The sequence below is a fragment of the Drosophila bipectinata genome, chromosome XL, assembly GCF_030179905.1.
Source record: "Drosophila bipectinata strain 14024-0381.07 chromosome XL, DbipHiC1v2, whole genome shotgun sequence".
Lineage (NCBI taxonomy): Eukaryota > Metazoa > Arthropoda > Insecta > Diptera > Drosophilidae > Drosophila > Drosophila bipectinata.
Genome location: NC_091734.1, coordinates 9453651 through 9476302, shown reverse-complemented (window position 1 = coordinate 9476302; position 22652 = coordinate 9453651). Strand labels below are relative to the sequence as shown.

The 22652-nt window shown below is 32.8% G+C and overlaps 2 protein-coding genes across 15 annotated transcripts in view; both read left to right on the top strand.

The window, feature by feature from the left end:
• Positions 1–11495, top strand: part of LOC108129539 (potassium voltage-gated channel protein Shaker) — a 159310-nt gene extending 147815 nt beyond the window's left edge. For 6 of the 14 annotated variants that reach the window (XM_070282613.1, XM_070282606.1, XM_070282626.1 and 3 more), the window contains 5 exons: positions 380–551; positions 4967–5096; positions 7529–7719; positions 8727–9197; positions 9909–11475. In XM_070282613.1, the coding sequence (XP_070138714.1) occupies positions 380–551; positions 4967–5096; positions 7529–7719; positions 8727–9190 (957 nt within the window). In that variant the 3' untranslated portion in view covers positions 9191–9197; positions 9909–11475. Of the gene's footprint in view, positions 1–379; positions 552–3624; positions 3755–4966; positions 5097–7528; positions 7720–8726; positions 9198–9908 lie in introns of all 14 variants that reach the window. The other 8 variants (XM_017247694.3, XM_043210188.2, XM_017247641.3 and 5 more) reach the window with 7 other exon arrangements.
• A 4495-nt stretch (positions 11496–15990) lies between these two features.
• Positions 15991–22302, top strand: LOC108128531 (potassium voltage-gated channel protein Shaker-like). Its single transcript, XM_043210189.2, has 4 exons — positions 15991–16224; positions 19283–19473; positions 19689–20033; positions 20166–22302. The coding sequence occupies exons 1-3, from the start codon at positions 16121–16123 to the stop codon at positions 20024–20026; spliced, it is 633 nt and encodes a 210-aa protein (XP_043066124.1). The 5' UTR covers positions 15991–16120; the 3' UTR covers positions 20027–20033; positions 20166–22302.
• Positions 22303–22652: the final 350 nt, after the last annotated feature.

Below are 22652 nucleotides of genomic sequence, written 5' to 3'. Positions count from 1 at the left end.
CAAATAACATCAAATTCAGTCATGAAATTTAAAAATTAAAACATTTTCTTCAAACATATCAAATTAAAAAAAAAAAACCCACACAATTAATATCGATATATATCGATAACACATTGCTATGTTCATTGTTGTATATTTCGAAATACTAATAATACTCAGACCTACATCCGCTTACTCACCCAATCAATATTCACTCCCTATATATTCACACCGATCGAGCTTTGTAAATGAGCACCCATCATCATTATCATCATCATATATATAATATATAAACGATACACACAGTTTATACAAAAAAAAATACAACAACATACATATATATATATTCATACCACATATAATATATATATACATATATATATTTCGATAAAATTTTTAGGACAAGTCATCGAATCAGGCTATGTCCTTGGCAATATTACGAGTGATACGATTAGTTCGAGTATTTCGAATATTTAAGTTATCTAGGCATTCGAAGGGTTTACAAATATTAGGACGAACTCTGAAAGCCTCAATGCGGGAATTAGGTTTACTTATATTTTTCTTATTTATAGGTAAGTTCCAAACAGTCAAAAAAAAAACCAAAAAAAATTTAAAACAAAAAACCAAAAAAGAAATACATTACTACATATTTTTTTATAAACGACTGCGACAAAAAAAAATCACAGACAGACTCATTCCCCTACCCTTTAAAAAAAAAAAAAGAAGAAAACTCTCTTGTCTCTCTTATTAACTACTCTTCTCTCTGTCTAACACGTACATGGTGCTATCGATAAGCGCGTTTATCGATCTACATCGAATCAAATATCGATCGCGTATTAAAACAACCACAACAGATACATATATATATGTCTATTTATGCTTACGTCTGTCTCAAGCCAGCGCACATTTATGTTAACTGCTCATCACGAAACCCCAAGCCCCTTCCACAACCACCACCACCAACACCAACCCTTACTCCTCATCGGCTAAAGATATATCAAAAAAAAAAAATTAAAATAATAATACTATATAGACCAAAACAACAGCCAACAAAGCCACAAACAAGAAAACAAACAGAAAACTGAGTTTTGCTTTTTAAGAAATTATCATTTTCAATATGATTTGCCCAAAAATACAAAAAGAAACCCCCCCAAGACTTAAGACTAAGGTATACCGATTACCGGGTCCCACCAGAGAGAGTATCTATTAATTAGCTCTAGCCTCGTGACCAATGCCCCTTTAAAACAAACTTTAAAAGTAAAAGCTCCAACTAGAGTTTAGATCTAAACATCAAGCTAAACTAAAGTAAATTAAAGTAAAGTATACTAGTCTAACTTATATAGTCCAAACATATATATACTATATCACCAATACTCATACACAAACACAACCACCCATACATGCATACAAGCTAAATAAAATAGAGGGAGGAGTGTAGTTTTTTACCTAGGTGTCGTATTACCTAGGCGTATATTTCGTATAACTCTCATCCCTTACGTATATCTCTAACTTAATTAGTATCGTCTAATCCTAGCGATAAGTAGGTACGAGCTATAGCTCCCAAAACAAAATATATTCCCCGCAAAACCAAGAATCAAAAATTATAAAAATAAAATAAAACTCTATAAGTATCTCGTTCACATTCGGATACGGTACGTTGAGTTCTCATGATTTGCGTTTTGTATTACGAATAAACCATATATTTCGATTTGAATTTGAGTTTTGTTTTGAATAGCTTTTTTTGCGATAACCAGCAGCCAAATAATGTCTCTAAATGTACTCGAATTTTAGTCTATTGCTCCTGATATACTCTGACAAAGTGCGAAAGGCAGATCGATTGGAGTTTTCCCAGTTCTCGTCATTAATTTTGATCGAATCTCGAGATATCTCCAGACTGCCGTGTTCAAGTCGTTGGCAATTTTAAGGACCTCACGCAATTTGTGCTCCTTTCTTCCAAATATTCCTTAACATTTCTTCTCTCCACATCTCTTAAATAATACTATATTCTGTTTATTTTTTTGCAAAACCCCCATAAAAAAAATAAAACCCAAACTGCGTTGAAAATGCCTTAAAATTGGCAAACTTCTTGGCATTAGAATTGTCCAAAAACAATGAACCAACCGACAACCAAATATATAGCATATAGATGCTATATTCAATAAATCCTATCCAAATCTAATATATACATACAGAAAATTAATATATATTTTAGTATAAACCATCTGTATTTTATATATATTTTGTATTGTTGTTCATGTTCTACCACATTCAAGTTGTTCGTAATAATTCGTAAAACGTTTTCAGTAATCCGTAAAAAATCGTATACTACTTACTCTATTATAATCATCATCAACGTTGTCGTTTCGATGTCCATGTCCACAGATTGTGCCGTGGTTTGAATTTTGCTTTTAGTTCTATATAGTTTTTAGCTTCTAGTTTTTAATTTTAATAGTTGGTAATTTCTAGCTTATAGTTTGTTGTTGTATCCGTTGACCGATTAACGTCTTACTAACTAACTACTAACCATGCCTAAGTATGTATATCATATGTATAATCTATAGTGTACCATATTTAAACCGACATATGAACATGATCACATCTATATCAATATATCGTTACTAAAAATACTCTCAACTCTATACAAATACTCTGTATTGCATATGTTCTGAGTTAAGAGTCAATGTTTTTGTTACGGTTATTTTGCAAAATTTCAGAGTTATCGAAAAGCGATTTATATCGATATTTTTATAGATGGTTCTATCGATTTCGTTTCTTTGGTTTCTGTTTTAAACGTATCATTTGTCTTGCCGTAGTTTAGACATACATATACATCGATATATTGATATATATGTATACATAACTATCGATAAATACTACTACTACTACTACTACTACTACTACTAATTATGAACCGATAACGTATGTATTGTATATTGTACAGAGTCCTTAGCTAGTTCCATGTTTAACTCTAATCCAACCAAAATAAATACTCTTCTGTATAGCTAGTTGCCACCGATCAAGTAGCCTTACTAACCACACACATACACTCACATACACACACTCTATATCTCTCTCTCTCTCTCTCTATATACGTTTCTTTCTCTCACACACACACTTATAGTTGCAGAGAATATCTGCGATTTCTCAGGGAACACACCCCAATTTTATTATTGCCTTTGTAATATTTTGCTAACAATTTATGTGACACTGAAAAAAAAAAACTACAAAAATAAACACACACACACTCTCTCTCAATATTAACCCAAAAAAGTTCCCAAAAACATTTTCTAAATTACATATAAATAGTTTTCTTTTCTATGCACCAAATTCCAACAAAAAAAAATATGAGAAAGAACAAATCCCTCCAAAAAAAATCAACATTTACTAACTCATAATCATAGTCTTATGTATATCTTGTAGTTGTTTTAAAAAATGATAAAAAATAAAAATAATATACTACTATTAATATCAGGGATATATTCCAAAAACCCTGCTACGAACCCAAAAAGTAAAAAAAGAATAACGAGAAATATAAGTTTTTAACCACCTCCCCAAACAGATTCCCAAGCAGAAAATAATATATTTTATTAAAATTTAGAGAAAAAAAAAATATTAATAATTGATCTCGGTTCCAAATCAAATCAGGCGTGGTCCTATTTTCGTCGGCGGTTTATTTTGCGGAGGCTGGCAGCGACAGTTCATTTTTCAAATCGATTCCGGACGGATTCTGGTGGGCTGTGGTGACCATGACGACGGTGGGATATGGTGATATGAGGTACAGCCCACGTTTCCGTTATCGTTTCAGTTCCACACGTTCCGTGTTCATCACTCTTATGCTGCCTGGCGTGGCCTCAATCCTGCTCTCTCTCTCTCTCTCTATCTATTTCTGTTTGTCTGTCTATATCTGTGTCTCTCTCGTTTTTGTCTGAGTGTTTTTTTGTAACTGATTGTTAATGTTGTACAGTAAAGTCTCTTCTATTCTTCCAAAAAGCTTTTTATGTTTGTATATCCTTCATGTTTTCATTTCCATTATATTTTGTCTCTTGCTTTTGTCATCTATAATGCCAAATGTATATAAAATAAAGGGTAAGGGTGATCCGGTTTCGTACCGCCATGCCCCTGTACAGATGCCTCGAAAAAGTACAGCTGTCTCCTTGTAAATGGAACAATGTGAATACCAAGATATGTATGTTGTGACTTAATTGTTGTGATCGCTCGCTTCGAAAGATCCTGTTCCTCATTTCCATTTCCGTTCATTCCTCTTCCGTTATCCGTTTGCACTGCTCTCTCTATCTGTCTCTTTCTCTGTTGTTCTCTGTCTACTCCCCATTAATATGTTATATGTTTTTCATCTGGTTTTCATTTTTTGTTATCCCTTAGTACGTCAACCCATTCCGCATCCCGAAAAAGAAAGTCCTTTGAAATAAATGCCTTGAAAACCCACCTCAAAGATATCACCATATTTTTGTCTCAGCCCCCCCTTATAGTATTACGTACAACGGGCGGGTAACATACTATATATTTTTTTGTCTCCGAACCATATCCCATATCTTTTACATGTTTTTTATAAATATATATATAAATATATTAAAATAAAACCACGTACCGCCCATAGGTAAGCCTTGATTTTCTGCTTGGGAATGCCACCGGATCGTGGTAAAATCGAATATATCAGATATATTTTAAGTTGAACTGAAAAACGTATAACCCCAACTGAAAACATTTAGAATTATAGAAGTGTTTCCATAACAAACACAATACCATACGCACACATTTTTGACGAGTTTCCGACGCATTCAGACCTTACTCGACATACTTTCAAACTAAATATATAAAAAAAAAAACACTCTTTGGTTTAATGTTAATTTTTCAAAACAAAAAAAAAATAAAAATTAAAAAACAAAAGAAAAATTTACAAAAAAAAAAAAAAACCATCAAAGAATATAATACCAATGCAAAGCAATATTTCTCCCATCAACTTTTTTAGGCGTCGTACTCTTCTCATCGGCGGTTTATTTTGCGGAAGCTGGAAGCGAAAATTCCTTCTTCAAGTCCATACCCGATGCATTTTGGTGGGCGGTCGTTACCATGACCACCGTTGGATATGGTGACATGACGTATGAAAATCTATACAATTCTAATTCTTATGATTACGTTTACGATAACTGCAGTTATGATTTTTTGTTCCGTTTCCGTTACCGTTACCGTTTCCGTTTCCTGTTCCCCATTTTTGCGTTTACGTTTCGCTCCCGCTGTGGAGTGCCGCCCCACCGTTCCGCCTTCTCCACTGTTCCACCACCACCCACCACCACCACCTCTGTGTTCTGTTCCGTTTCTGTTCTACTACCAATGTTCCCTTCCAAGTGTTTCTTTCTCTGTGATTAATCCCAATTAACAAACAAACAAAAAAAAAATTATTTATTTCAAAAACCAAACCGCTACTTCCCCCACCCACCGCTAACCTAAACTAAAAGCTATCTATCGAATTACATATATATTTAAAGATTATCTATACTTCTTGAGTTTGTAACTCCCAAATGAAAACAAAGCAAAAAAAAAAATATTTAAATAATTGTAAAACTATTATTGTCTCTTACTTTAAATCGCTGAGCTGTTTGTTTGTGTTCGTAATTATGTCTATGGACCACTTCTATTTGTATTCGTCTCTGTATTTGTATTTGTACTTAACTTTGGTCTTAATCTCGACATTTTAGTTTCATTTCGTTTCGTTTCCTTTTTGGCGTTTTTTCGTTTCTTACTGTCCATCTCGCTCGCACTCGCTCACTATATACAACACTATGTCGCGTGTTCCGTTTCCATTTCATTCCGTTTGAGTCTTTCAAATGGCTTCTAATTTAGCTTAAATTATGATTTTCTTATCGCAAATTAAATATGTAACGTTGTGTCGTTGTTTAGTTTACAAGAAAAGAAAAAGAAAATACTGAAAAACAATATCATCAGCTCAGATCAGTTCAACAATTTCATGCCAGGACACTGTACAGTGTCATCCATAATCGCCATCATCGCCAAAAAAAAAAAATAAAAGTTTATCAACACTAACACAGACAACAAAGACACACATACACTCACTCAACCGAATGGCTGATGGAACCACGCCCACTGAGCTGCCCAGCTGCATGGAGCGATAGCGATAACTTCATTTGCTGGCCAAACAGTTTATCGAGTTTAACCCTCTAAAGACTACCCACCACCACCAAAAACCCTAGACAGTAAAACAAGAAGAAGGAGGAACGAAGACAAGCATGCTGCATGTGCCCGATAAATGCCACAAAAAGACAGACACACAAACACACACAAAGTCACACTCACATTCACCCCCATACACACACACACACACTGGAACACAAAAGTTAAGCAACACTGCCTTCAGCCTTAATGAGCAAGAAAGCCCAGTCTGCCGCCTATGATACTGCCCGAAAAGTTTTTGGGGGTAAAAACTAATCCTAAGCCCCCATCACACCTGCCACAGCTGCCACACTCACACTCACCTGAGCCCCACTGGCTCTAATACCTATATGCAATAATTATGTATATATTTTATTATACGCACTATCGTATAGTCCCTGCCCCTGCCACTTCCCTCCAGACAACAAATATAGCAAAAAAATATAAATAATAATTATAATACAAAAATAATACGCTTCAAGCCCCCCCACGTTGTTCTAAGTGTTGTGATATTTCTACTTTCGATTTTCGTACTCTTTGATTTGAACGTTCTTCTCTCTGCTAGACTAATGCCTCTACTCAAGTCCTACGCTCCTATATCTTTCTATATGCTCTTATATAATTACATATATATATATTTTACAACTAAGCGTACACCCATTTCTGTAACTGTAACTGTAACTGTAACTGTATAATGCGTAATGCCGTATGATTTTTGCCAATGCATACAGTACTTCTATGATATCTGATAAACATATATATGTTTATAAAAAAAAAAAAAAAAGAAACAATGCAAAAAAAAAAATACTAAGAACAAAACGAGAGTTTTACTTTACATTTCTTATATATTTGTATTTTCATTTTATTTATATCGTTCGTTCGTTAACATCGCTCGCTTCCATCCAAACAAACAAAAATACCAAAAAAAAAAAAAAATCAATTTTAAAAAAATACAACCAACCAACTCCAAAATTTTCAATATATAAAAAAAATCTATATATCAAATGCTAATCAAAAACCAAAAAAAAAATACAAAAATATCCCCAACAACATCTAACAAAAATATTTTGCACCAATATCTCACCATTTTCAAATATATATATATATATATACAAACTATTGCAAATTTAAAAATATATATAAAAAAAAAAATATATTTATGGAAACCTAAAACGCCCGGGAACAAAAAACAAAAAAAAACCAAATCAATATGCAATATGAATGCCAATCAAAAATCGAATCGAAATTTATCGTTTGACATACGACACACGCGTCTATCGATTGATATCGGAAACGTATCGATTTTGAATTTGATAAAAAAAATTAAAAAAATTTGATTATAAATTGATTGAAATGAGAATAGACCCGTCGGTGTTTGGGGCAAGATTGTGGGATCACTGTGTGCCATTGCTGGTGTGCTGACCATCGCACTGCCGGTGCCGGTCATCGTCAGCAATTTCAACTACTTCTATCACCGCGAAACGGATCAGGAGGAGATGCAGAGCCAGAACTTTAATCACGTTACTAGTTGTCCATATTTGCCAGGTACATTAGGTAAGTTCAACACTGTGTCTGCCCACCAAAGTCCATCCCTGCGATCCCCTCAGTGTCAGTGTCTGTGTAATCGCTACGTCTCTGTTGTGGCCTTGTGCTAGACTCCCTCGTTCCACCGCCCACCCCCCACCAAAAAACGATCTTCACACTCGAAAAATACCCCAAAAATAATATATATAAAAAGTAGAGCAACAAAAAGTAGAAAAACCTGTCGAATAAAAATAGAAACATTTACGAAGAAAGAAATGAATTGTGGATGCTGAAGCCGCTGCCGAAGGTGGTGCTGTGAGCCTAAAACTTAAAAAAACGAAAAAAATAATAATTTTAATAAAAAGCGGCACTGCTTTCGAGCGGAATAAGTTGCCACACAGAGAAAAACTATCACCAGAATGCTTTTAAACAAAATATTTCGAATATTAATTGAAAAAAAAAACCATAGCATACTTTTTTGGAGATTTGTTTGAAGAGAATTGGTGATGGTCTTTCTCTCTGGTGGCAACCCTGTGTTTTTTGAAAAGCCCACAACCAACGTGCACGTACTGTGTGTGTTTTGTGTGTATGCCAAGGACCTACAACAAAAAACATTACTGCTACCGATGCATTACAACTGTATGTGTGATCTCCTCTTTCTCTCTTCTCTCTCTCTTCTTTTTGTTTCTCTCTTTATTCCGTCAATTGTATGGCCGAATTTGAATCTCGAAACGTGACCTCCAACACTAAAATTTCCAAATAAAAAAATATTAAAAACCAAAAAAAAACCGAAAAAAAACGTAACTAAAACCACAACAACTACACCTCCAAAAATCCACTCCAAACCGCTCCTGTAAAACCTGCAATCCTGCATCCTGTCCACCTGCCTGCAATCGAAACATCCCGCCCACTCACCCACACCACACCATACACTCTGTCTGCAACAACAAACAACAAACAAACAAACAAACAAAACCAACAACGAACGCGTGCCGTGCCACAAACACACACTAAACCAATGCATACACACCACCAAGTAGGTCAACACATGAAGAAATCATCGTTGTCCGAGTCCTCATCGGATATGATGGATTTGGACGATGGTGTCGAGTCCACGCCGGGATTGACAGACACGCATCCAGGACGCAGTGCAGTGCAGGCTCCATTTTTGGGAGCACAGCAGCAGCAGCAACAGCAGCAGCAATCGCAGCCGCAGCAGCAACCTGTTGCATCGACTTCGATGTCGATGTCGCTCGATAAACAGTTGCAGCATCCGCTGCAGCAGTCACAGCAGCAACTGTACCAGCAACAGCAACAACAACAACAACAGCAGCAGCAACAACAACAACAGAACGGCTTCAAGCAACAGCAGCAGCAGCAACAGCTGCAGCAGCATCACACAATAAGCGCAGCAGCTAGCGCAGCAGCGGGCAGCAGCAGCAGCGGTCTCACCATGAGGCATAATAATGCCCTGGCCGTTAGCATTGAGACCGACGTTTGACTACTGGGTAAGTGTCGGTTAACGGTAAAACAAAAAAATAATAATAATAATAATAAAAAAAAGAAAAGAAAAGAAATCAAAGAAAAAAAGACTACACCACTCGCTTGCTGCACAGACTCTCTGTCTATCTCTCTCTATCTAACTATGTCGCTCCCTCACTATCCTCTTACCATAAACCTCTATATCCGTATCTCTCGCTCTATGACACACTCACTCTTGCATTAAAAAAAAAAATGAAATCCCTCACCTATAACCTCTAAAAAAATATCCTTGCACCTCGAGCCAGACCTAGTAATTAGGTTTAAGTGTTGCAAAATGCCAAAAGCAGTATGCAAAATTCAAAAAAAAAAAAACAGAAAAGGAAATGCGCGCATTGCAGGCAAAAGTGGAAATAAATTAAAATTAAAAATAAAATTCAATTAAAGAATTAAAATTAAAAATAAAATAAATCTTAATTATAATCCTCATAAAGTGTGCAGTGCGAACATCCTATTATTTAAATTGAAACTGAAATCTATTGAATTGCGATTTGATTAGAACATAACTTTTTCTCTCTTTTCTCTCCACGTGGCCCGCTCTTCCACCTACGCAATACCTATGATTATCTCTATATATATATTTACGTCTCTCCATATATATATATATGTATAAACTATGTCTTGTACCTTAATGTATGTATTTTTTATACGTATTTAAAAAATTCAATTAACTTAATTAGTGCAAAAGACGTTACGTGGTATATATTTGGCCTTGACAGGAGTTACGTTGGATGCCAGAAACGACTACAAAAGCTGTTTATATTTAATTTAAGTAGAACAAATAACAAACAAATTTAATCTATTACTAAATTAAATTTAATCTAAATTTAAATTTAAATTAATTTAAAATTAATTTAACTAAATTATACACTTAACGATAAAAACAAAAACCAACCATCACAAAAACAAACAAAAAACCCAAAAAACAGAAGAAATGAAAGAGTAAGGAAAGTACCAGAAATAGACGCGAGTAGTAATGGCATAACCAAAAATTAAAAATAAAAACTATAAAAAATTGAAAGCTAAAAAATAAAAAAAGGGATAAACATCGAAGGCATGAAGAAAAGCTGCCAAAATAAATATTAAAAATAATATGAAAATAAATCGAATAAATCGAGCCCAGAAACTACGAACCGGTACTGTAAATAAATGCGAAATAAATGTTTATGCTCACAGGACACACATTACAAGCATTACGTATTTTAGAGAACAAGAGAAAAAGCTTTAGGAAGAAAGTACAGAAAAGGTGAATGCTCCAAGGACGAAGGATACACTACAACACACACTCACATCCACACACTCAAACACGAACATCAAAAGAAAATATAGAAAAACTGCCGTAATATTTAACAGAAAACAAAAAGTAAAAACAAGGAAAACCATTTGTATAGTCATCGATCGAGGAAAGGAAACCCAATTGCAAGATATCCCTGGAAGAAAAAGAATCTGCTTTTAAATGTGACAGGAAATAATCATTTAACTTAAATAACTTGACTAAAAACTAAAAACTAAAAACTAAAGCTAAACTGATTAAACTGAAATTAACCAACACTAAATATACACACATACATATATGTGCTAGATGTATGTATATGTCTATTAACTACAAAATACTCACTCCTCTTAACTGATTTTTGTTTTTTGACTAAAACAAGCTTAATGGAAATCTGTACCCTCCAAAAAAAAAAATACCAAAACCAAAAAAATACTAAAAAACCCCACCCGATGAAACCGAATACCGAACCCGTATCAGCTACGATTCTCCTCCTGCTTCGATCCCCCCGAATAATATCGAAATAAAAAGTACAAATATTCAACTAATGGCAAATAGTTAATGTTTAAATAATACAAGCTCTGCCGAACATGGAAATTAGAAGAAAATAAAAAAATTGGATTGCTCATAATTATTTAAAAGAAAAAAACACACAAAAAAAGAGTAAAGAACTTGAAGGATAATTCCAGGAGAATTGCAAAAGAGAACCGCAGATGCAGAAAAAAAAAAACAGAAAACGTTCTTATGATTTTTGTAATGAAAGCAAACTATCAAATATATAGATACAAAGCAAAGAAGCAAAGCTGAAGGATATATAGTATACCACTAATAATATTGTTCGACTGAATTGCAAAGTCTAGAGAATAAAGCCCCGAACCTCTGGCAAAAAAAGAAACATAATCGTTGACTGAACTATGCAGATTCCAAAAATTTGCATAAAATGTATAAAAAAAACATAGAGACACTATTAATATATATATGTATAAATATATATGTATATAATAATATGTATATATATTTATAAATATATATATAAAAAAAGTAAGTAAACTGTATATATATACGAAGAGCAGCCAGACGATATTGATGAAAGAAAGATCACATCATTCAAGTGTAAATTAAAAAAAAAAAATATTTAAAAAAAAGCTTTGAAAACCGTCCACGCACACACACACACAAGCACACACACTTACACGCAGTCCAGAAGGAAAAAAACCGCGAATTTTTTTTTTAAGGGCCTAGGTGGAGAATGAAGAACTACGAAAATTAAAGGGCTCGAGAGTCAAATGAAAAGCCAGTGAAAAAATCCGGAGGAGCAGAGCAAAAAAAAAGAGAAAGTGCCTTAAGGAATATGATGAACTGGCCCAGGACTGTATGCCCCCCTTCTGCCTACGCCCCTGCAACTGACCCCGACTCCTTTACTTCCTTCCTTAACCAAAAGCTAACCCTCCTCGAACCCCTTTAGCTTTTTGCAATTCAGTGGAACCGCTAACCCGAACAATAAAACAATGAGTCACAGTGGAGCCTAGCTAAAAACGAATAGCAAGAAAAGACAAAAAAAAGAGGTGGCCCAGGCACTGTAAATAAAGGACTTGCAACACTGTGGCAACACCAACTAACTGTAAATACTCTCCTAAAAAAGAATTAATAAAAAAATAAAAATAATAACAAAGCCAAGATCCACAACTTGCAACAACGCTATTTTGTACAAAAAACTAAATAAACAAAATATAAATGATAAATAATAAAAAAAAACTAACAAAAAGACGTAAAGAAGAGGCAAAGCAACACTCCCAAACACACATACATATATGCATACTTACACTCGAAGAAAAAAAAACGTCATTTAAATTGTACTGTACGTAGTCATACCAGAAAGTATCTGTATCTAGAAGCAAACAAAGGAGTAATGCGATGAATAGGCACTAGGAAAATGGTCCAGACGATAAGAAGAATATAACTAATTAATAAAAGAACAAAAATATAAATAAATAAATAAAATATGGAGAAAAGGAAACACCAAATGGAATGAGAAAGAAAATAACTAATAAAGAAGAAGCTTAACGAAAAGAGAATCGCTTACTTAAGATTAGATTTTATGATTTAGATTGAGCAGAATGGGATTTAAATGATTTTTAGCTTCATAGATAACAGAGATACATATGTATGTAGATATCAGATACAAGAAATCCGAAATCCGAAACCCGATAAGACGATAGAACCGATAAAACCCGCTAGCCCGATAGCCGATAGACGATAGTCGATATACATAGCAAGATATCAGATATCAGAATACAAGGAGCCGAGTGTAAAGTAAGGTTGTTTTTTTTTCCTAGCCTTAATCTAGACAAATGAATAAATTTAGCAAAAAAAAAAAAGAAAAAACAAAAAAAAACACACATAACTGTAAATGAGTCTAAGGATAACCGATGTATAGCAGAATTTAGTAATTGATTTTTAATTTATTATTACAATTATACGTTCACATTTTTGTCCTACAATTTAAGACTTTGATTTAATCACAAAACAAAACAAAAAACAGCCACTATAATTAAAGAAACAAAAAAAAAACTAAATAAAATACTAAAAAAAAAATCAGACAGAAAACAAATCGTGTTAATATTTACCTATGAAAGCTTAAAACCAATAATGAAACAAAAAAAAAATACTAAAAATACCAAAAAAATGCAAAATAAAAACAAAAATTTTGGAATAAATGTGTTCAGCAAAAGAAATGTTATTATATGTTTAAATAAAATTACAATTAATTGGAGATGAACAGAAAAATTTAATGTAATTAAATTGAGCTAAGTACACAAGTAAAAAAAATTCTAAACAATTTCAAATTGTATATATGTATACACAACATAAAAATACCATAAAAAAACAACACACACACACACATAGGTATATATTATATATATATATATGGCCCATAGCATATATGTATCAATGTATATGCTGAAACAGAATTAAAAGTTAGCTATCGCAGACAAACAAAAAAAAAACAAAATATTTAAAAAGTAACAAATACCCTTAAAAATACCAAAGAATTACTCACTAACACATACACAAAAGATGATCAAGAGGAAGATGAAGACGAAAATAACGGAACCCCAAATGCTGATCCAATCCGATCCGATCCCAACAATAAGAAAAGCAAAAACAAACAACAACAACAAAAATCGAAGCAAATAAATTTGAGAAAAGTTTTTGAAGCGTTTTTTATTTCGCACAGTTCACTGTGCCGCCTTGTAAATAACAAATACCAAAAACCAAAAAAATACCAAAACAAAATAAGAGTATATACTACTTTGTAACTTTGTATATTTCTTTTTGCCAACGTATTTTTGCGACATATCCGTCTTGTTCCATTCCGTTCCGTTCCGTATATAAATGTATATTTTTTTTGTATTTAAAAAGTAGATCCGTAGTTAGTTGAGGAATTCCTGTCGAGCTAGGATCTAGATTTTTATATTTAGTTTTTACTGTAACTGTATTAGCTGGCGCTCAAAAAAAAAAAACGAATACCAGATACAGTAGAGCCTCGTTGTTTTTTGTTTTCCCTAAGCATTTTTAATAAAATAGGTTTTTTTTTGATCATTTTCGAATTTAGAAACAATTGAGGCTTTACATTGCCAACAAAAATATTGTAACTCTAATTGTAAATAATCTATAATTCTTTTCGTGTTATTTTGTGAGCTAAACTTAAATTATTCAGTCAGCCAATCAGCCAATAATAAGAAATTCTAAAAACACACAAACACACACATTAACTATCGAATCGAAAGTGGATTTTGAAAAAAGACGCATTTTCTAAGTTCGGTTTTTTGTATTAGTTTTCGTATTTTACGCTTTAACTATTATGCTCTACTCGAAATCAACTCTACGCTATTCAAAACTCAACTCTAGTCTAGCCTAACTCTAATCCAAAACAAAAAAAAATCTAAAAAGTAAACGAATCGCATTCAAAAAAAACCCCTTAAAATACACACTCGAAAAAATACCAAGACGATACTCTTGTGAACGGAACTCCAGAGGCAAAGAAGCAGACATATCGTTGTAAAGCAAAAACAAAAACAAAAAAATGAAAATTAAGTTACGATAACCATACGCTCAGACTCATGAGAATAAAACAAACAAAAATATCCAGTTAATAAAACACGTAATTATTTTTCCAAAAGTATTTAAACACTAAACACTAAACAACAAACACTCGACTTCTTCAATTTAAACCAAAAACAATCTTTTCAAGTTTTCCATTAAATTTAATTGCAATCCTAACGAAGCAAATAAAAATCTTAATACACATACGTAAAATACAAAAAAAAAACTTTAATAAAAATAATGAAAAACCTTTTGATTGAAACAAAAACACATTTACCATATGGCTATATAGTACGAGTAAATCAAAACATAAACCATAAAAAAGAAAAACCAAAAAAGAATCTTTCAAAATCTTCTCAATGCTTCAAAAACAAAAAAAAACAAAACAAATAAAATTTCTATTAAGGACAAAGACTGCAAATAGAGATTTAAAAAAAAAAAACAAGTACACGTACATATATGTATGAAAAGAAGAAAACACAAAAAAAAAGAATGAAACAAAAAACAGAAAGAAATTTTTATTAATTGATTTTTAATTCTAATTTGGCCTTGATTCAACCTACCAAGAAAATAAGTTTAGGTTTAGTTAGAACCGAAGCGAAACAGACCGGACAGAACTGAAATGAATCGAACTTTCAATTTTGAAATTGCAACACCTCTCCCATCAAATTCCAGAAATAGCAAAAAACAAAATAACTAAAGTAAAAACAATAAATTTTAAAAAAATAATGGAGAACCAAAAAAAAGAAGGAAATCAAAGCCACAGACCACAGATAATACCAAAACACAATAATCCCCAAAATAAAGCAGAACAAACAATTTAGTATTACGCCTAATAAGATATTACAAAAAGAAAACAAAAACAAACAAAAAAAAAATGAAACAAAAACCTAAAACTCACTCAAAAATTTAACAAAAAAAATGGAAAACAAAACAAAAATGGAAATGTTGTTAAGATTAAAATGAAATGTTTTATAATCGTTATTCAATAAAAATAAAAAAAAAATAAATTTCCAAAAAAAAGCATTAACCAAAGCAACAATTCTAGTTATAATCTTCCCCATTAACTTAATACCTGTGGCACTCCTTTCCCCATTTTTTAGACTAGTTGGTAGTCCTAGTAGAGTATATACTTTTTCGGGTTAAAGCTCACACTTCAAGTTCTTGGGCGGCATTAGAGTTAGTAAATCACTATCGTAACTATAAGCTTAGAGTCTAGTTTTATAGATCTAAGTTAAGAGGTTTGAAAACTTTTTTTCAATCAAACACGCAGACAGACAATCCTAAAAACATACAAAAAGCACTCATGCCAGTAGCACCATTCCATTAAAGACATTTTCTAGCGTAGTTTTAGCCACAAACCCCAACCCGCACCAAAATAGTACCCCCACAAAACACACACATACAACCACAAACAAAGTACATACATACATGTCTTCATAAAAAAATGACGCATGACATGTCGAGTGCAAAAAATAAACTATAAAGAGTGTAAAAGTAACAAGTATTAACATGAGAAAGTCCACTTCTTGGAAAGTTGAAGTCCTAACAGGTCAGGTCCCGGCCCCGGCAGTCAAAAGCGATGCTAATAAACCCAAAAAAAATACCAGCGAACGGTGAGTGTGACCAACCCCAGAGAATATACCCCTGAAACACCCTGGTTACTCTATTATTCCTATACTTTTTTATAGAACATGAGAATTCCATTGAGAATTCTCTATATATCTCTCTCTCTCTATCTCTATTCTCTTTATCTCTATATATTTTTTTTTTTTGATTTTGGTTAAAAAATTTCATACTTTGTTTTGGTGTATGCCTCCATTTTGATTTTGCCTATATCCTCTCAGATGTCTCTATGCTATATATAATATACACCTACCTTTATACATATATATATATACAATATATAATAATAATATTGATAATCGTATATGGAATATTTTGTAAACTTTTTGCTTACGTTCTCCCCCTTGCGCCGAATGTAAAAAATAAAATATATATATATATTTTGAAAAAAATAAAAAAAAAATGTAAGAAACGCTTCAACGCTCCTGCGCCAGCCTGCTATCGTTAATCGTTAATCGTTATCGCTATCGCTCTGCCCATTATTGCTGCAAAAATATAACAACAACAACTACAGCAAAAAAAAGCTACAGCAACAACAAATGCAGCAATAAAATAACAACAACTAGTACAACAACAACAAGAACAACAACAACCAGAACTACGGCGGAACAACAAGAACAACAACAACGAAGAACTTGCAGTTCTCTCAACAATTTTTTTTGCTGAGACTGCACGGCTCCTGCTTCTGCTCCTAAGTCCCGTTTCCCTGTGCTTCCCGATTCCGGTGCATGTGCAATCAGTTGCTAAAAACTATATATATATGCTATAATTATATATATATATGTACAATCAAAAATATCCAATCGAAATCGAATGATATTGATATTGATATTTGACATTGAGATCGCGACAGAACCAGAATCAGATCGCAGCAAATCCAAGCAAAGCAAATCAAACAAAAAAAACTAAAGCAAAACTAAAAAAAAAAACAAAAATTTTATATAGAAACCAAAAGCAAATGCAAATCAAAAACAAAAAAAATTTTTAACGCAATAGCAAAAAAAAAAACATTAAAAAAACACAAGGGCGCACGCTTAGCACATTTGCATAAAATACCAACTTACTTGCTATATTTCCACTCCCCCACCAAAAAAAAAAAACAGAAATCAACCCACAGACATACAACACACACACATACACTACAAAAAAAAAAAAAGGAATGCATTTTACACCAAGAGGAGTTTTTTGGCTTTCTACTCACTTTGAACACGTTTTTTTCTCTCGCTTTGATTTTGATTTCGTTCCTTGAGCATTAATCTCAGCAACTACTCTTTGCCTTACTTACGATCGCTTAACTATACCTAATATCTATATAATACACACACACTCAGAGAAAAAAGACACAGGCTAAGCGGCAATTTTAGTATTAAATTTGCCAAAACAGCTTTTGAGAATTCATCCATCATTTACCATCTTCTGTCATTAATTCCATCAATCATTATCATGCACCTTTAAAAAAAATACCAGAAAAAATACTAAAGCGCACACAAAAAGTACAGTCAGATCGAACCGAATCATGCATCTTAAACATCAGGTACAGTCAGACAGTCAACTTAAATACACGATTCAAAATACAGTGAATACTCGAAAAGCATCGTCGCTGATGAAGGAAACGAACCAAGCACGAAGACGACACAAGAAACCACCATAAAGATGGAAACAAAGAAGACGCCTAAAAAATGGAGAAAAAAAATGATGAAGACCAAAGGATGTTCATGGATGTTTGTGCTATGTGTCTCCCTCCCAACTCCTGTCAGTGTGTGTGTGTGTGTGTGCAACAACGTTAACCGTTTGCCGTTAACCGATAACCGATAAACCGACTCGAATCCGATCGGTTCGGTTCGATTTGCTTTGGTTTTTCAAACACACATCTCTATATCTCTATGTATATTCATTTTATGTCAAGTTTAACAGCGACGACGCCAAACGCCGGCACATTTTGTTTATTCCATTTGGCAATAAGTACGCTTCGGTTTTTTGTTAGCCAAAACCAGCTATCCACCCATAATCTAAATATCAATAACCTATCTATGTAAACCACAATGATTTTCTTGTTTTTTTTTTGTCTATCAGATTTTCAATTTGTGTTTTTATTTCAAAAAGAGATTTAATTTTGAGATTTAGACTATTTTTTGGAATTTAAATTTGATTTTGATTTAGATTTGATTTGAGTTTAGTTTTAGTTATCGGAGCCCACCCATCCTAAAAAAACGAAAAGAAATAAAACACCCCACCCCACCATTCCCACCAAAAACCGAAATGCTTTCAATGTTCGCAAATACTGAGTACCAAATACTAAATACTTAATACTGAATACTAATAACAATACCCGATACTTATACCCGATACGCCAAATACCTAGTTGAATCCTTTTGATTTTTGCTTTCTCTTCAGTTTAACGTAAGCCCACCCCACCCACCTCTATTGTATAACTAACCAAACGTATCGCTTTGTTTTATATACCAAATATATAAATACATATATAACCCAGTATTCTGTATCTGTTTGTGACACGTTATTAACAATTCTTTTTGTTTAGTTTCGTTTTATGTTGCGTTTGTACCAAGTTCGAATCTTTAGTTGGGTTCGAATCTAAGCCGCTATATAGATTAGTATATTGAATATATTGAGACTTATAACTTGTTTCTATTTGTTTGTTTTTTTACCATCTGATTTACATACTGCGTTCTTCTTCTACGTTCTTCTTCATACCAATACCAAAAAAAAAAAAAAACCAAAAACCAAAAAAATAATAATAAAATACCAACAATAAACACAAAAAAATACAATACTGACTTTGAAACGGAATTTGCATATTTAAAAACGGATCGGATTGGATCGATTTAAATATACAAAAAACAATACCACAAAAAAAATCGAAATCGAATTGGAAAATATCACTTTTCGAATTCGAATACGATATTAAACTCTAACGATAATAAAAAAATACCAAAAATACGACAACCATATTGACAAACATGAATCGAATCCACAAATATTGCCATTCAATGAACAAACGATTGCATTCTGAACTGAAAATGCATCCAGGCCCGTCGGCTTCTGGGGCAAAATTGTCGGCTCTTTGTGCGTGATCGCTGGTGTGCTGACAATCGCACTGCCGGTACCGGTTATCGTCAGTAATTTCAATTACTTCTATCACCGCGAAACGGATCAGGAGGAGATGCAGAGCCAAAATTTCAACCACGTTACAAGTTGTTCATATTTACCTGGTGCACTAGGTACATACCCTAATACTTTTTGTGATTATCTACTAATAATAATTATAATAATATTCCCAAAAGAAAAATATATATATTTTAACAAACTGTTAACCCATCGAGATGAACCCATCTTTTCCCAAAAAAAAAAAAACGAAAAAAAAAGATCCCATTTAGCAAAATGCATTTGTTTTTTTTTATAAACACTCTTTCTAATCGAAATCGTTCGACTTTAGGTCAACATTTAAAGAAATCCTCACTCTCCGAATCGTCGTCGGACATCATGGATTTGGATGATGGCATTGATGCAACCACACCAGGTCTGACTGATCATACCGGCCGTCACATGGTGCCGTTTCTCAGGACCCAGCAGTCCTTTGAGAAGCAGCAGCTCCAGCTGCAACTCCAGCTGCAACAGCAGCAGCAGCAACAACAGTCGCCCCACGGCCAGCAAATGACGCAAGTGCAACAGCAGCAGCAGCAGCAGCTGGGCCAGAACGGTCTCCGGAGCACAAATAGTTTACAGTTAAGGCACAATAACGCGATGGCCGTCAGTATTGAGACCGACGTCTGACTACTAGGTAAGTGTTGCCTACTTTTTAGGGCAACATTTGCTTGTTTTCCCCAAGAAAATGTATTTTTAATCTAAGTTTGATTATTGAATTTAGAATATTAATTCTAATATAATAATAATTAATATCTCAATTTTCTAGTCAAACAAATGGAAAATGGACGAAATTTGCGCAGTGAAATGCTACGTTGGATGCCAGAAACGTCATCAAAAGCAGTCTAATTTAGAATTTTATTAATAAATACAATTAAATAATAATAATAATTAGTAAGCAGCGTAGTTGTAAATTAAACAGCAAATGTACACAAAACACACAGACACACACACACACACATACACAAAACACACACACACACACACTGTGCCAGTTCACTAAAGCTTGGAATTAGAGTTAAAAATCGTAGAGTCAACCATGGACTGGCTTTCTGTTAGATTTTTCCTTGATTTTCTTTTTTATTTTTCTTCTGGTAATCAACACAACGAAAACTTACACACACACACACACACCGACACATATACAAAGAAAAAAACTCTACTTGATACCTATGTTCAAATTTAGCAATTAACAACTAACAATCGTTAACAACAAAACAGATGAGAACAAAACAAAAACAAAAAAAATGAACAAAAAAAAAACAAAAATCAAATTATCTTAGTAGACTAATCTAATTGGAGTTTCTTCCTTTCTTTAGAAGCTAGCAAACAAAAAAAAAAAAACAAAAACAAACAAAACAACCAGACAAACAAAAACAAACAACATACAATATCTGCTAATTTTATTTTCAAACTTTAAATTATGCTCTATTAATTAAATATTAGTCAGAATATTAGTAAAACAAACTAAACAAAAAAAAATAATAAAATAATAAACTAAAATACCAAAGCAAGAACAGAAACTTAAAGCTGATTCGGAAAACTATATGCAATGAGATAATAAAGAAAAAATATATTATATAACTACTAACGACGGCTTGTCGTCGTTAAAACAGTGGTCTGGGTAAATGAATACCATTTTTGTTTTAAATTAAAAAATATAAATTCCAATTTTTAGTTTTGGAAATTAAAACTGTAACCTTTCTTTTTAAACTTTGTCCGTTGCATCCAGTGGCCTTCAGTTTTCAATGAATCCTAAAAAATCTTTCTGACCAGAACGCTGTTTTAAATATTTACACACACACACAATCACAATCACACACACACACAAACATAAACATGAGACACACACACATACACATAATAATGCTAAAAACATCAAAACTGCCGTTAAGTTTAAAGATTGAGTAAACAGAAGAGTATATATATATATATAGATATATATATATACATATGAATAAATATATATTAAATATATACATACATTTACATATATAATTAAATATACATAAACTAAACTAAAAACTGCTATTTTGTAAATAAGTAAGTCAAAGCTGAAGCTGAACAAATAGACATAGACATAAAATAAATATTAAACGAAAACTAAAACAACCAAAAACAAAAAAAAAAGAAACCAAAAAACCAACCAGAAACCAAAATCATAGCTAATTAAAGGGAATTACAAAATCGTAAAAACAAGAAAAAAAAATAAGAACCTAAAACCAAAAAACAAAAAAAAAATAAGGAAAGCTGCTAACGATACAAAAACAATAATTAAACTTAGCAATTACAGACAACCAAACAACAACCAGAGCCACAACAACAAATACAGCGCAAAATTAAAAAAAAAAGGAAATGAAGAAATTAAAAGAAGATTTTTATATGAGAGACCCTTAGAGAAATCCTGGCTCATCCAGTATATATAGCTATGATCTCTTATAGAGACCCTTGTGATTCGTGCACTCGTGCACGAACGTTGCTTGCTTTCAGTTTAAGTACAGTTGATCCTAGTTTAGTTTAGTCTTCCTTAGATGGCGTTTCTTTCTGGCACATTAATACAAGATACAAGATACAAGATACAATTACAAATACAAATACAGATTACACTTACATATTCATGAGTTGTAACTTGATTCGCTGTCTTCCTGATTTTTGTGATTTTCAAGTCAATCGGAATCTTCTAATCATTTTTCGAAAAAAATACCAAAAAAAATAACTAAATGAAACTTCAACGTTTGTCATGCAAAACTAAAAAAACAACAAAGAAACACACTTTAAACAAACAAACAAAATAATAAGAAAATCGTATCAATTTAAATTTGTGCATGAGCATTTGAAATATCAATTCTATAAAACAAAGATGAAAAAAAAAAACATAAAATATCAAAAACAATGATACTACCAAAGGGCACTGCTTGAGCTGCGATAAATTCGAAATTCGAAAATATATGAATACTGCTTGAACTGCTTGGATGCGATGCAGTGCCGAAATGTTTGCGTGCAAAAATCGATCGATCGAAGCCATATCTAAATTTCTCTATATACCTAGAATCCTACCTACAAAGCTTTGCTTCTACTGCTCTTGCTAAACGACAAAAAAAAACCAAATTAAATAGGAACACATACATATATGTATAGGGGGTATGGGGCGGGAAAAGAGGTATGTATCGATACCAGAAGAAAGCAATAAAAGATTGGATTTTAAGAAGAAAGAACTAGCATATACATATACACACACACACAAATACACACACAA

Bases quoted from the DNA above. Each gene is read 5' to 3' on its own strand.
- LOC108128531 (XM_043210189.2), top strand. From the start codon at position 16,121: ATGAGAAAGTCCACTTCTTGGAAAGTTGAAGTCCTAACAGGTCAGGTC. The intron at 16,225-19,282 runs GTGAGTGTGACC...AAATGCATCCAG, and splicing joins AAAAAAAATACCAGCGAACG to GCCCGTCGGCTTCTGGGGCA. The intron at 19,474-19,688 runs GTACATACCCTA...GTTCGACTTTAG, and splicing joins ATATTTACCTGGTGCACTAG to GTCAACATTTAAAGAAATCC.